Source organism: Thalassophryne amazonica, chromosome 18 (assembly GCF_902500255.1).
Source record: "Thalassophryne amazonica chromosome 18, fThaAma1.1, whole genome shotgun sequence".
Classification (NCBI taxonomy): domain Eukaryota; kingdom Metazoa; phylum Chordata; class Actinopteri; order Batrachoidiformes; family Batrachoididae; genus Thalassophryne; species Thalassophryne amazonica.
The window spans coordinates 41,782,111-41,795,451 of record NC_047120.1 but is presented as its reverse complement, the minus strand read 5'-3'; the positions used below and the strand labels follow the sequence as shown (position 1 = coordinate 41,795,451).

The following is a 13,341-nucleotide window of genomic DNA, read 5'->3' as shown; positions in this document are numbered from 1 at the left end:
CCAGTCTTTAGCTGGTAAGCTTTCAATCTGTGTGTTTTTTTAAGATGCTGTTTAGATATTTATGGAGTATTTTCATGTCCGACTTGGTTTTTCTAATCGTGTTTTTAGCTTTCTGTTTTGTAACGAATCTGATACGTGATCCGACCGATTGTCATGGTAACGGTCTCATATGGGAAAATATCAGATAGAAATCAGGCAATCAGAGCATGTGTAGTGTCGGAACCTTAGAATAATAGCAGTTTTTGAGTAATCAACGTGAAAAATTAAAAGAAATATTGATAGTAAATTTTGGGGTCATTTTACAAACAAATCACGTTTAACAGCCAGGATTCCTTAGACATGTCAGGGTTGATCAACAAAGATTTCCACGTCACTGAATATTATATTATTATCAGTCATTAAGAAATGCAAACAGAATGGTACTGTATAGATAACTGACTGTGCAAAAAGGAGATCAGTGGTGGATGTCACCAAAACACCCAATACTCGACTCTGCCTTGACTGTTGATGATCTAAAATTGACCTATTGCGTATTTAAAACGAAGCAGTGTGTTAATTTACTGTTAAAACGTGTATTACACTCTGTGCTAATATACAATTATAGGCTTTTGATGAGGTGTACCCGTGATTATGCAGACCTGGTCAACCCCATCCTGACCAGGTCCGCATAATCACGGGTACACCTCATCAAAAGTCTGTAACTGCTTTATTATATGGTAAACAAGAAAATTGGGAGTTTGTCAAACATACTAAAACTGAAAAATCAATCTCAAGTTTCAACTCTTTATTATTACTGTCATACTGCACCAACTGACATCCCATCGATCGACTGGAGATGTCTGTTAAGTCCGTGACGAAGAGTCATCAAGCTTGTTTTCTTATAAAGTTTGCCATTCGCCTGTCTAGCTTCCACGTAAAATCGACCGAGTACTCCGTCAAGCATCCGTCTGTCATAAGTTTCAAAGTTGGGCGCATGTCCCTTTTCAGTGATGTACTTGCGAAACAGGTTGGCTGCTGACTGTGTATTTCTGCGGGTGTTCTTCGCATCGTTTTTGTGTAAAATTCATTTTAAGTCAATGTCGCTAACAGATGCAAAACTGTCTTCTGCCAGCTTGTCAACAAACTGACAGCCAAAGTAGGCGTTGTATCTGATTGGTCGTTATCGATAGAAGGTGTCGCTCGATTAGCTAGCGGTACGCTGCATGTGAGGTGTACTCGTTTCGCACGTGCGGTCTACTCGGCTCCACCAGCAGTCAACTCGGCATGTGGTACAGCTCAGAAAGTGGCGAATGGGCCAGTCAGAAGTTGGCAAAATCCCATACCATATACGTAATAATCTCAGAAACAGCACAGACAGAGGAACAGTGCACTTTTTGTTAGTGAATCAGGTTTAATTTATCCCATACTGACCAATCAAAAATTGCCTTTATCAGGCCAGTTCAGACTGGATTTGATCAGAACGGGGAACCCCTAGTTTGGTTTACTGTATATACCCAGTTTGTGATCTATGTATCAACAGGGTGCACGGCAGATTCTTCAGTGTGTCTTTTGAGAAAATCAATGGTGAAAAGCTGCACGCCGCACCCTTAGGAACATCACTGCACCCTGACAAGCATGCCAATCAGCAGGCTGATATTATGTTGTCAAGCTTGCACAGACAAAATATTTACCGTAGTTTGCTCTGACACTTCTCTTCTCACTCCTGGTTGTTTTTTTTTTTTTGTTTTTTTTGGCGGGGAAGTTGGGAGACCTGCTATTGGAGAGGCCGTAGCAGGGTCAGAAAGCTGCAGCAATATTGATTTTGGGCTTGGCTTCCAGAGCGCACCACAGCAGATGGTTTTGTGATCCGGCTGTTGCTGCTCGTCCTGCCAGCACTGAGGCTGTCATTTTTCCTTTTATACCATGTTCTGTTGTCTTTGTTATCCTTCATTTACGGTTTTCCTCTTCTTACTGACCCTTTACCACATCTTCTCTCTACTCTTATTTATTCCTTCCACTTTTATTTATTTCTATTGTTGAACTGTTGCTTGTGCGCCATCACTCTCACCCTTACAGCGCTTGTCTTTTTCTTCATCCGTCTTTCCCACGCTCTCTTTCTTTCCCTCCCACTTCTCTCAAATGTGTAATAAAACCAAAGCACAGTACTCTGAAAGTGACACAGTCAGTCACATGCAGTCCTGGACGGCTCTGCACCAAGTTCAAGGATTTGTTTGTGTATATTGGTCCAGATAAAAACGCACTGCGTTGTGTATTTATTTATGTCTTGTAGTGTACCATCTCCTCCCCCTCCCTCTTTCTCAGCCATATATCATATGCAATGGCTGGAAATCTGCTGTTTCCTGTGTCTCTGTGCTCACTCCCTCAGTCTGGTCAGCCCTGCAGGCAGTATGGAAAAAGAACAAGTCGTACTATTCTGTGCTATTCCTGAGTTTAATGCACAACAGAGAAAAGAAGAATTTTAAAGAAAGGAGAAAAAAATATCCCACCATATTTAAATGTGCTGGCAATGTAGTTTGAAATGTTGCATTTGTGCCTAATAATTTAAGTAAGGATCATCTTTCTGAGATTGAAGGAGTTTGTGCAGAGGTCAAAATCTAATCATGAGGCCTATAAATCATGACTCGTAAAAGTAGATATGTTGGCCTGCAGCCTTTCTAACAGTATTGAAAACAGTGACTACAGTTCATAGCAAGTTGGGTCAAACTAAGTTTAAAAAAAAGGCCTACACAGTAAGGAAAGGTGTGGAGGATGAGTTAAGATTTATAAGCATTTTGTAGGTGATGTTAAATAGTTTGTGGGAGTGAAGGTGGTGCCAGAAGGAGGGAAACGGGAAGAACTAATAGAAAACATAAAAAAATAACTTAATTTGTGTAGCTCTCTCAAGTCATTGTTACAACAGAATATATTAAAACACAGTTTAAAAATTATCACAAAAATGGATAAACAAATGAACATAAGAACAGAGAATACAAGTAGAATGACCAATAATACTTTATATGTACAACACAAAAACCCACAGTAACCAAAAAAAGGTGCCTGACTTGTTAGGAGTAGAGAAGCTTGAATCTTCGACTGGACTGGGTTGCTTGATGTGAGGACTTTTCACTTCAAATCGCAGAAGCTTCCTCAGCTAAAATTCTTGCTCTGGTAGTCTGACTTCCGTCTTGACTCTTGTAGAGAAGAATAAAACAGAACCCAACAAAAGCTGGAGTTTTTAACCTAACCAGACCCCTCCTACTGAGAGGCAGACTGCTACAGGCTAGTGACTAAACAATAGCTCTAATTAGCACCTGTTGTGCTCTAGTTAGCACCCTTAGCACCCTTTGTCTGTGCTGTCTGCTTCAGACAGCACAGACAGCACAAAATCCCAGTTTACTTTAAACCGGTTAACACCTTGAGACAGAAATTAGTTCACCCTAAGGACAGGATCCCTAGTTACAAACAGAGCAATGTAGTGTATTCTATCAGATGTCAGGAAAACTGTAATGAACACTACACAGGTGAGACTAAGCAACCTTTACACAAAAGGCTATACCAGCACCGCAGAGAGGGCGCCAGTGGACCTCAGTCTGCAGTTCATCTCCACCTGAAAGAAACTAACCACACGTTTGAGGACAAGGAAGTTAAAATCTTAGCCAGAGAGAAGAAATGGTTTGAGAGAGGTGTCAAGGAAGCATTCTTTGTAAAACAGTTGAAACCCAGCCTTAACCGGGGAGGGGGTCTCAGACATGCTTTGTCCCCTGTTTACAATGGGGTACTCAGGTCAAAGCAGTTTCAGTCTTTTGTTCATGGTAATGCGTCATTCACGTCATCAGGAGAGTCGTCAAGGGAGCCATCAGCAGAGACTTCCGTCCCATCATTAGGAGGGACAGCTGCCCTGTCATTAGGAGGGTGCTAACTAGAGCACAGTAGGTGCTAATTAGAACTATTGTTTAGTCACTAGCCTGTAGCAGTCAGCCACTTGGTAGGAGGGGTCTGGTTAGGTTAAAAACTCCAGCTTTTGTTGGCTTCTGTTTTATTCTTCTCTACAAGAGTCAAGACGGAAGTCAGACTACCAGAGCAAGAATTTTAGCTGAGGAAGCGTCTGCGATTTGAAGCGAAACGTCCTCACGTCAAGCAACCCAGTCTAGTCGAAGATTCAAGCTTCTCTACTATAGAAACCACCTGGACAACTGAGAGCCTACACAGAAACTGACTTGTTAATGTTAAAAGACAGTGAACGTGTTTTCTGAGACCACACGGTGTGAGCTGGCACATAAGGTTTGATAAGCTTCGTCAGATAAGAGGGTATATAACCACTCAGTATTTTATGTGTCAACAGTAAATCTGTAAAATATGTTCTTGCATTCACAGGAAGCCAGTGATGGGAGGCCAAGTGTGGTGTAATCACACTTCCAAGTTCCAGTTAAAATTCTTGCAATCGTATTCTGAATTGTAGGCTAGAAAATAATAAATTATGGTCATCAGTTCTGGAAGCGGCAGCACGGTGCCTTAATGGTTAGCACTGTTGGAAAAATCACACAGACTTTTAACTCTTTACTTACCCAGGGATAGCGTTAAATGATCCTATAGATGTCTCCATCATGCAGAGCTAATGCAGTACAATCACTCAGTCATCTGTGAGTTCAAAAATAGAAAATTAGATGGCACCCAGCTTTTCACTGCAGCTGACAGGTCTCCAGTTTTATAGTGTGAGAGACATTACAGATATAAACAGGCATGTACATCTGCATGTCATCAGCATAGCAGTGAAAGTCAATCCCACGGCTATGTATAGTCTGACCAAGCATTACTCCATAAAGGGAGAATAGGAATGTGGTAATGGAATGAATGCAAAAGTTCTCTTGTTTTCTCTTAGGATATATCCCCAGCTACCTCGAGAAGGATGAGCCATGTGTGGTATGTGGAGACAAAGCCACAGGTTACCACTACCGCTGCATTACCTGCGAGGGCTGTAAGGTATGGACAAACATACGCACTCACACATTTCCATACTTAATTCTATTCATTAATTTTTTTGCCATTTGTTCTTTGCCAGATCACAGTGTTGGCAGATCACATATGCTACTCTCCAGCTATGTTCTACAGTCGCTTCCATGGTTGTCCCAACAACTTGTACTGTAAATTTTCTGGCATGTCTTTGGTCTGTGTGATAGAAAACAGGAAATTAAGGATCCAAGTGCAGAAATCTTTACTATAAATCAAAGAGGCAGTCCAGACACCCAAAGCCAAACATAGGCACACTCTCAGAGTAAAATCAGGACAGGACAGAATTAAAAGATCAGTCTAGAAATCAGCAAACAAGACAAATAGGGAGTCAGCAAAGGTAGAATCCAAAACAGACAACAAACCAGAGAAGTCATAAATACAGGAAGCAGGGCAAATATTCTATCAGTCAAATGTTTGGTCAGTAACTGGCAAAGACTGTCAGGGTTAAAACCCAAATATGAAATATCTTTGGTTCGTCCTGTCTCCAATGGCATAGAAGTTAAAGTAAATGTAAAAATCACTGCAGGTTTTATTTGCGTTTTATTTACCATCCATCCATCCATCCATTTTCTTCCGCTTTATCCGGAGTCGGGTCGCGGGGGCAGCAGCTCAAGCAAAGCCGCCCAGACCTCCCGATCCACACACACCTCCTCCAGCTCCTCCAGGGGAACCCCAAGGCGTTCCCAAGCCAGCCGAGAGATGTAGTCCCTCCAGCGTGTCCTGGGTCTTCCCCGGGGCCTCCTCTCAGTGGGACATGCCCGGAACACCTCTCCAGCGAGGCGTCCAGGCATCCAGAAAAGATGCCCGAGCTACCTCAACTGACTCCTTTCAACGTGGAGAAGCAGCGGCTCGACTCCGAGCTCCTCCCGAGTGACCGAGCTCCTCACCCTATCTCTAAGGGAGCGCCCAGCCACCCTGCGGAGGAAACTCATCTCGGCCGCTTGTACTCGCGATCTCGTTCTTTCGGTCATGAGCCAAATCTCATGACCATAGGTGAGGATCGGAACGTAGATCGATCGGTAAATCGAGAGCTTTGCCCCCCTACTCAGCTCTCTCTTCACGACGACGGTCCGATACAGCGACCGCATCACTGCAGATGCTGCACCGATCCGTCTATCGATCTCACGCTCTATCCGTCCCTCACTCGTGAACAAGACCCCGAGATACTTAAACTCCTCCACTTGAGGCAAGGACACTCCACCAACCTGAAGAGGGCAAAGCACGTTTTTCCGGTCGAGAACCATGGCCTCGGATTTGGAGGTGCTGATTTTCATCCCGGACGCTTCACACTCGGCTGCAAACCGCCCCAGTGCACTCTGATGGTCCTGATTTGACGAAGCCAACAGAACCACAAGATTCTGTGGTTCCCAAACCAGACCCCCTCTACACCCTGGCTGCGCCTAGAAATTCTGTCCATAAAAATAATGAACAGAACCGGTGACAAAGGGCAGCCCTGGCGGAGGCCAACGTGCACTGGAAACAGGTTTGACTTACTACCGGCAATGCGAACCAAGCTCCTGCTGCAGTCGTACAGGGACCGGATAGCCCTTAGCAAAGGACCCCGGACCCCATACTCCCGGAGTACTCCCCACAGGGTGCCCCGAGGGACACTGTCGAATGCCTTCTCTAGATCCACAAAACACATGTGGACTGGTTGGGGAAACTCCCATGAACCCTCGAGCACCCGATGGAGCGTGTAGAGCTGGTCCAGTGTGCCGCGACCAGGACGAAAACCACACTGCTCCTCCTGAATCCAAGGTTCGACCATCGGTCAAATTCTCCTCTCCAGTACTCTGGAATAGACCTTACCGGGGAGGCTGAGGAGTGTGATCCTCCTATAGTTGGAACACACCCTCCAACCCCCCTTCTTAAACAGAGGGACCACCGCCCCGGTCTGCCAATCCAGAGGCACTGTCCCCAATCGCCACGCGATGTTGCAGAGGCATGTCAGCCAAGACAGCCCCACAACATCCAGAGACTTAAGGTACTCAGGACGGATTTCATCCACCCCAGGAGCCTTGCCACCGAGGAGCTTTCTAACCACCTCGGTGACTTCGGCCTGGGTAATGGATGAGTCCGCCTCCGAGTCCCCAGTCTCTGCTTCCTCTTCGGAAGACGTGACGATGGGAATGAGGAGATCCTCGAAGTACTCCTCCTATGGTACTTATTTACCATCCCAGCTTTTCAAATTTAGGGTTGTGAAATTTTAATATTTCCTTGTCGTTCTTGATTACCTACAAACGTGTGACGGTTGCTCTGTCTGTACTGTTGTGTCTGGATGTAGGGTTTTTTCCGTAGGACCATTCAAAAGAACCTTCACCCCACCTACTCCTGTAAGTACGATGGCTGCTGCATCATCGACAAGATCACACGCAACCAATGTCAGCTGTGCCGCTTCAAGAAGTGCATTGCTGTGGGCATGGCCATGGACTGTGAGTGGCGCATAGATTTACATACGCACAGTGCACTCACAACACAACAAACACAAGTGATAAACACGTACAACATATCAAATCAATTTTATTTATATAGCGCCAAATCACAACAAACAGTTGCCCCAAGGCGCTTTATATTGTAAGGCAAAAGCCATACAGTAATTACAGAAAAACCCCAACGGTCAAAACGACCCCCTATGAGCAAGCACTTGGCGACAGTGGGAAGGAAAAACTCCCTTTTAACAGGAAGAAACCTCCAGCAGAACCAGGCTCAGGGAGGGGCAGTCTTCTGCTGGGACTGGTTGGGGCTGAGGGGAGAGAATCAGGAAAAAGACATGCTGTGGAAGAGAGCAGAGATCAATCACCAATGATTAAATGCAGAGTGGTGCATACAGAGCAAAAGAGGTGAATAAAAAGAAACACTGGGTGCATCATGGGAAACCCCCCAGCAGTCTAAGTCTATAGCAGCATAACTAAGGGATGGTTCAGGGTCACCTGATCCAGCCCTAACTATAAGCTTTTTCAAAAAGGAAAGTTTTAAGCTTAATCTTAAAAGTAGAGAGGGTGTCTGTCTCCCTAATCCGAATTGGGAGCTGGTTCCACAGGAGAGGAGCCTGAAAGCTGAAGGCTCTGCCTCCCATTCTACTCTTACAAACCCTAGGAACTACAAGTAAGCCTGCAGTCTGAGAGCGAAGCGCTCTATTGGGGTGATATGGTACTAAGAGGTCCCTAAGATAAGATGGGACCTGATTATTCAAAACCTTATAAGTAAGAAGAAGAATTTTAAATTCTATTCTAGAATTAACAGGAAGCCAATGAAGAGAGGCCAATATGGGTGAAATATGCTCTCTCCTTCTAGTCCCTGTCAGTACTCTAGCTGCAGCATTTTGAATTAACTGAAGGCTTTTCAGGGAACTTTTAGGACAACCTGATAATAATGAATTACAGTAGTCCAGCCTAGAAGAAATAAATGCATGAATTAGCTTTTCAGCATCACTCTGAGACAAGACCTTTCTAATTTTAGAGATATTGCGTAAATGCAAAAAAGCAGTCCTACATATTTGCTTAATATGCACAATGAATGACATATCCTGATCACAAATGACTCCAACATTTCTCACAGTATTACTGGAGGTCAGGGTAATGCCATCCAGAGTAAGGATCTGGTTAGACACCATGTTTCTAAGATTAAAAACATAGAGAAGATATATGAAATTGTGTCTGTATTACACTGATGATCCCTTTGACCTCCCTGTTTTTGCCACCTAGTGGTGCTGGATGACTCAAAACGGGTGGCTAAAAGGCGTCTGATTGAGGAGAACCGGGAGCGACGGAAGAAGGAGGAAATGGTGAAATCCCTGCAAAACCGTCCAGAACCCACTGGGGATGAGTGGCAGCTAATCCACCTGGTGACTGAGGCCCATCAACACACCAATGCTCAGGGCTCCCAGTGGAAACAGAATCGTAAATTCCTGGTAAGAAGATACAGGAAAACAGGAGAAGCAGCTGCTACTTTGGTAGAATTTTAACATGGGCATACTGTAATTCTTCAACAGAAGTCTGACACATAAGAGTTGACATCTCTAGTGAACAAAGCTTAAATCACACTAATTAGTGCCGCAGTCACAGCAGCAGGACCGAAATGATGTTACAGCTGCTGGAGGCTGATGTGGCGGTGTTGATGTGTTGAAGTGTGTGGTTTGGGGTATGTACGAGTATTTGTTCATTGGTGCTCCCTGTGTTGTTACATCGATTCCACAACCTAAAAATAGTGATGACATTGACGTTGTGTGCTTGTGCAACTTGATTCTGTGACAGTTCGCCAGCGCTACAATTTGCACCAAGAAGATGCAGACCAGTGTTTCATGTGCTCCCTACTCTGACTATTTATTTGGCAAATTTGAAAGTGTTTGCAGACAAGCAAAACATAAATGAGCAAGCTTGTTATGCACATTGGAAAATTTTGTAGGAAAGGGTACTTTCTTGGTACAAACACAAATGGTCTTTGGATTTTACAGAATATACTGAAGGAAGCACAATCCAACATCAATATATTGTGCGCCTTAAGAAATACAACAGTTTATTGTTTCGACTGAATTGGAAGTTTTTTCAATATATATCGCTCTCTCTTATTCTCTTGTTGTCTTTTTTCATTCTGTCTAGAATTTAGGGAGCTTGATCTACCCTAATCCTTCTCTATAAAGTAGACCTAATTTGTGTTCATTGATACCTTAAATCTTTATTTTCTGTATTTCTTTCTTTTTTTTTTCTTTTTTTTTTACTTTTACCAAATCTCAGTGGCTCGTCTTACTGTCTTCTCAAGATTGTCTGTTTTCTGTGAGTTTCTAATATTCATCATGACAAATCCTCAGTCACGGCCACTCACCTGCACACCGGTGGGGATATTGGCAGGCACAGGCTTTTTCTATCTTCCTCAAACTCTTTCTGCTCTTTTGGTGATCAGAATTAAACTTGACAACCCTGTCAGGAGTGTCACTGCCTGGTTTCAGTTTGCTGCAGTTTTCTTACCTGGTTTAAGGCACTTGCGAGCTGATTTCTAAGAAAATTAGACTACAGCATGTAAGGAAGGTTTGTTTTTAAAAATTTCCACACTGGGTGGTGGTTGTGAGGTGTGGTTAGGTTGTAGATGGAAGGAAATGGAAAAGAAACAAAGGCTCATTTGTAGGGCCTTGAAAATATTCATGGTATAGTATGTGGCAGATATTGTAGGCTGAGTTGCTAGGCAACTGCAGTATTGCTCCTGGGCGTGATGGGAATGGCACCATATGGACAATATGGTATTGTTTGTTCACCAGCATGAGTTTTGTAAAGGGAGACCATTTTGTCCTGACTTCATCATGAATTAGAATTTAGGCTAACTAATTGAACAGGTCCTTAAAATGGTGAGTACATTGGGTAGAGTAATGAATGGCATCAATGGATCAGTGGCCCCTTATTCACAATTGGATATTCATTAATAATTAATAATTTTTATATTAGCACGGTCAAGTTTGTGCAGTCATGGTTGCTAAACCATGAGTTACCACAATGATTAGAATGTCAATCCATGCTTGTGTGAAATACTTTACATCCAAGCTTACAGCTTGATTTAGCAAAAAAATATAAGCATGTCTGTTCCACTCAAGTTATACCATCTCATCTAATGCATCTCTCAAAGCTTTAGCAAGAGCTGTAGCAATGCTGTTGCGCTTTCACAAATCTTAAAATGCTGCATGGTGACAGTATGGGAATTAATTTGACTTAATCCCTGGGCTGGACCTAGGCTCGATTCTCAGTCACTGTACTTGTCTGTGTCCTTCAACAAGACACATTATCTACATTGTGACAGTCCCCCTAACTGTAAATGGGTATTCCCCATGGTTGGCGAAGCATCCAGCAATGGACTGGTGCCCCATGTGGGGGGAGTCATAGCTTATCATTCCATTCATGCTACAGTATCTGGATAGGCATCAGCTCAGTGGGCCTTAGAGCCTGTATCAGACTTACTTTTTTCAAACTCGAGCAACGATAACATAAAAATACATTATGACAAACACATTTCATATTTGTAGCAGGTTTTGTTGAGACATGTATGATCTTATTATACTAGTAATTAGTCGCCACCTGACATATCGACTGGACAATAATATCGCCTGGTATGAGCCTTCCACGAACATATCAGTATTGGCATTATTTATGCTACTATGAAAACTGCTATTTTACCAAATAACACAAAAAAGCGCTTTAGCTGTTGGAAATTCTGTCATTTCAAGATTTTCCAGCAGAGAGCACTCCAAACATTGTCTGCAATGCTGTCAAGCAAGGGTGGGACCTCCATCACCCCTTGGGCACATTAGCTAGAACTGACTGGTTAACCAAGTGGTTGCTAAGCCACCAGATAGGCAGGGCCAACATGGTAGAATTAATAATGTGGTACAGCAACTGCCAATCTTGTTATGCACATTGTAAAATCTTCTAGGAAAGAGTACTTTCTTGATACATGTTGGATGTTGTCGCTTATATTTAGAATTATTTCTAATAAAGTTCATGTTTAAACTGAAAAGCATGAAGCCTCAATTACATTTGTTTGTCATAAGGGTTTGATAAAAATTTTAGGACTCATTACCATTTTTAATCTATATATCAGCATATATATTGATGTCATAAATTTTTTAGTCCCTCATTTCTGCATCGTATGGGCCCCCAAAAAATACATATCGGACGGGCTCTACTTGCAATGGTGTGTTTGTTGTTTCTCATATTAAAATATTCCCTACATAGCAGTTTTGAACAGTACAGTAAATGTTAGCCAATCCGGTATGTCGGCATAAATATGTATATCTTTCTCAGTGGGACATTAGACAGTTCATTTGCCTGTTTTTCACAGCTGGTGAAAATAAGTTAAACGAGGCACAGCTCCCACAAATGCAGTAATTATACAATGTTGAAATTTGTTTGTCTTGCATATGATGTGTGGGTGAAAAGCAAGTGAGCCTGTGGAATGAGCTGAGTGTTTGTGATAAAGGCAGTGGAGGTGTATAAATGTAATTATACACACTGTGGGGACAAAAAGCTGTTCTTCTTGTGGTAATCTTTAATTTTTCCCCCTAACTACTGAAAGTACACAAAATAGTGGTCCCATATGTGGACACAGGGTTTCAGGAGGTTACGGTCTCAAAACATGAGGTGAAAATAGTTTAACCTGCTGACTTGAAATGTTTTGATAAACCTCTCAAAATCTGGCAAGTAATACAACAGAAATGTTACGTCAGTCAGACTATTCTTCAGTCCATAACCATGGGGTTTTGGTGGAACACAAACATTCTGAGCCAAGACAGTTGAATTTCACACTGACAGCAAAGCTGCCAGACGCTGTTCTTATCAGATACAGAAGTCGACCCTATGCAAACTCAGCCCTAGGTGTGAACTGAGCCTGGGGCTAACCCTAACCCTAAACCTAAACCCAACCCTAACCTGGGATGAGTTTTGAACTCGGACCAAGTTCTCCCAGGGGCTGAGTTTAGTTACCTTCTTATCATCTACAAATAAAGTTCATTGAACTGTAAGTTGAAAGTTATCACATTGCCAGATGATTTATAACTATGTTAAAAAAAATTTAAAGTCCATTTTATTGTGTACTCTAGAGTTTGACTCTGTATTTAATTTTCCATGCAGATGACTGTAGGATTTCTCAGTCATCCTGGTCATGGTATCCAACTAGGTTGGGTCAGGTCAACTGGACTTGCTTAGTTCCTTGAAAATATTTCACTCTTCATCCAGAAATTCTTCATATAAGCATTTATGGGCCTGAATGTAGAATATGTTTTTTTTTTTGTTTTGATGGGAGATACATATGAAAAAAGCTTTGGATATTTAGGGTCCTGTTATGTGTGGGCCAGTACGATACTACTGTGAAATATGGTAATATGAAATGTCAACTAAATTCACAACTGTAAGTTGTGCTTGTCAAGAGAAATTGCTGTCCGTCCATCATTCCGATCATCTGTATGACAAAACCTTCAGCGTCGTAACACTCAAGAACCGTAAAACTTTCAAAATCAAAATTTTTATACATTAATACTGGGAGGTCAGTGCACTGCCTGCCAAAAACAACAACAACAAAAATCCCCCAAAAAACATGTGTTTCTGACATTTATAAATACCTTTTATTTCTGATTTTTTTACTTTAAAGTAGGAAATGTACAGAAGCCCTGAAATGCTCACATCATTCGCTAGATGGCGACTAAAGCTGCTCAAATGTGCAGCAAAGTCTCGACTGTTTATTAATTTGAGACGATAGCTTTTGTGAAAATAAAATGGGCTGATTGCCAAATAAACTTACAGGTGTGTCCCTTGCCCTTATGGAAAATTTACTGTATTCCTGGGATCACTGTTTGTCATTAGCTGTGTTCCATTG

General features: G+C 42.5%; 1 protein-coding gene across 4 annotated transcripts in view; it reads left to right on the top strand.

Moving 5' to 3' along the window:
• Positions 1-13,341, top strand: part of LOC117530280 (thyroid hormone receptor alpha-B) — a 353,233-nt gene that overhangs the window by 328,614 nt on the left and 11,278 nt on the right. For all 4 annotated transcript variants that reach the window (XR_004566288.1, XM_034193169.1, XM_034193167.1 and 1 more), the window contains 3 exons: positions 4,859-4,959; positions 7,274-7,421; positions 8,694-8,899. Coding sequence is in view for 3 of the 4 variants with exons in the window: in XM_034193169.1 (XP_034049060.1) it covers positions 4,859-4,959; positions 7,274-7,421; positions 8,694-8,899 (455 nt within the window). In the remaining variant the exon portion in view is untranslated. The remainder of the gene's footprint in view (positions 1-4,858; positions 4,960-7,273; positions 7,422-8,693; positions 8,900-13,341) is intronic.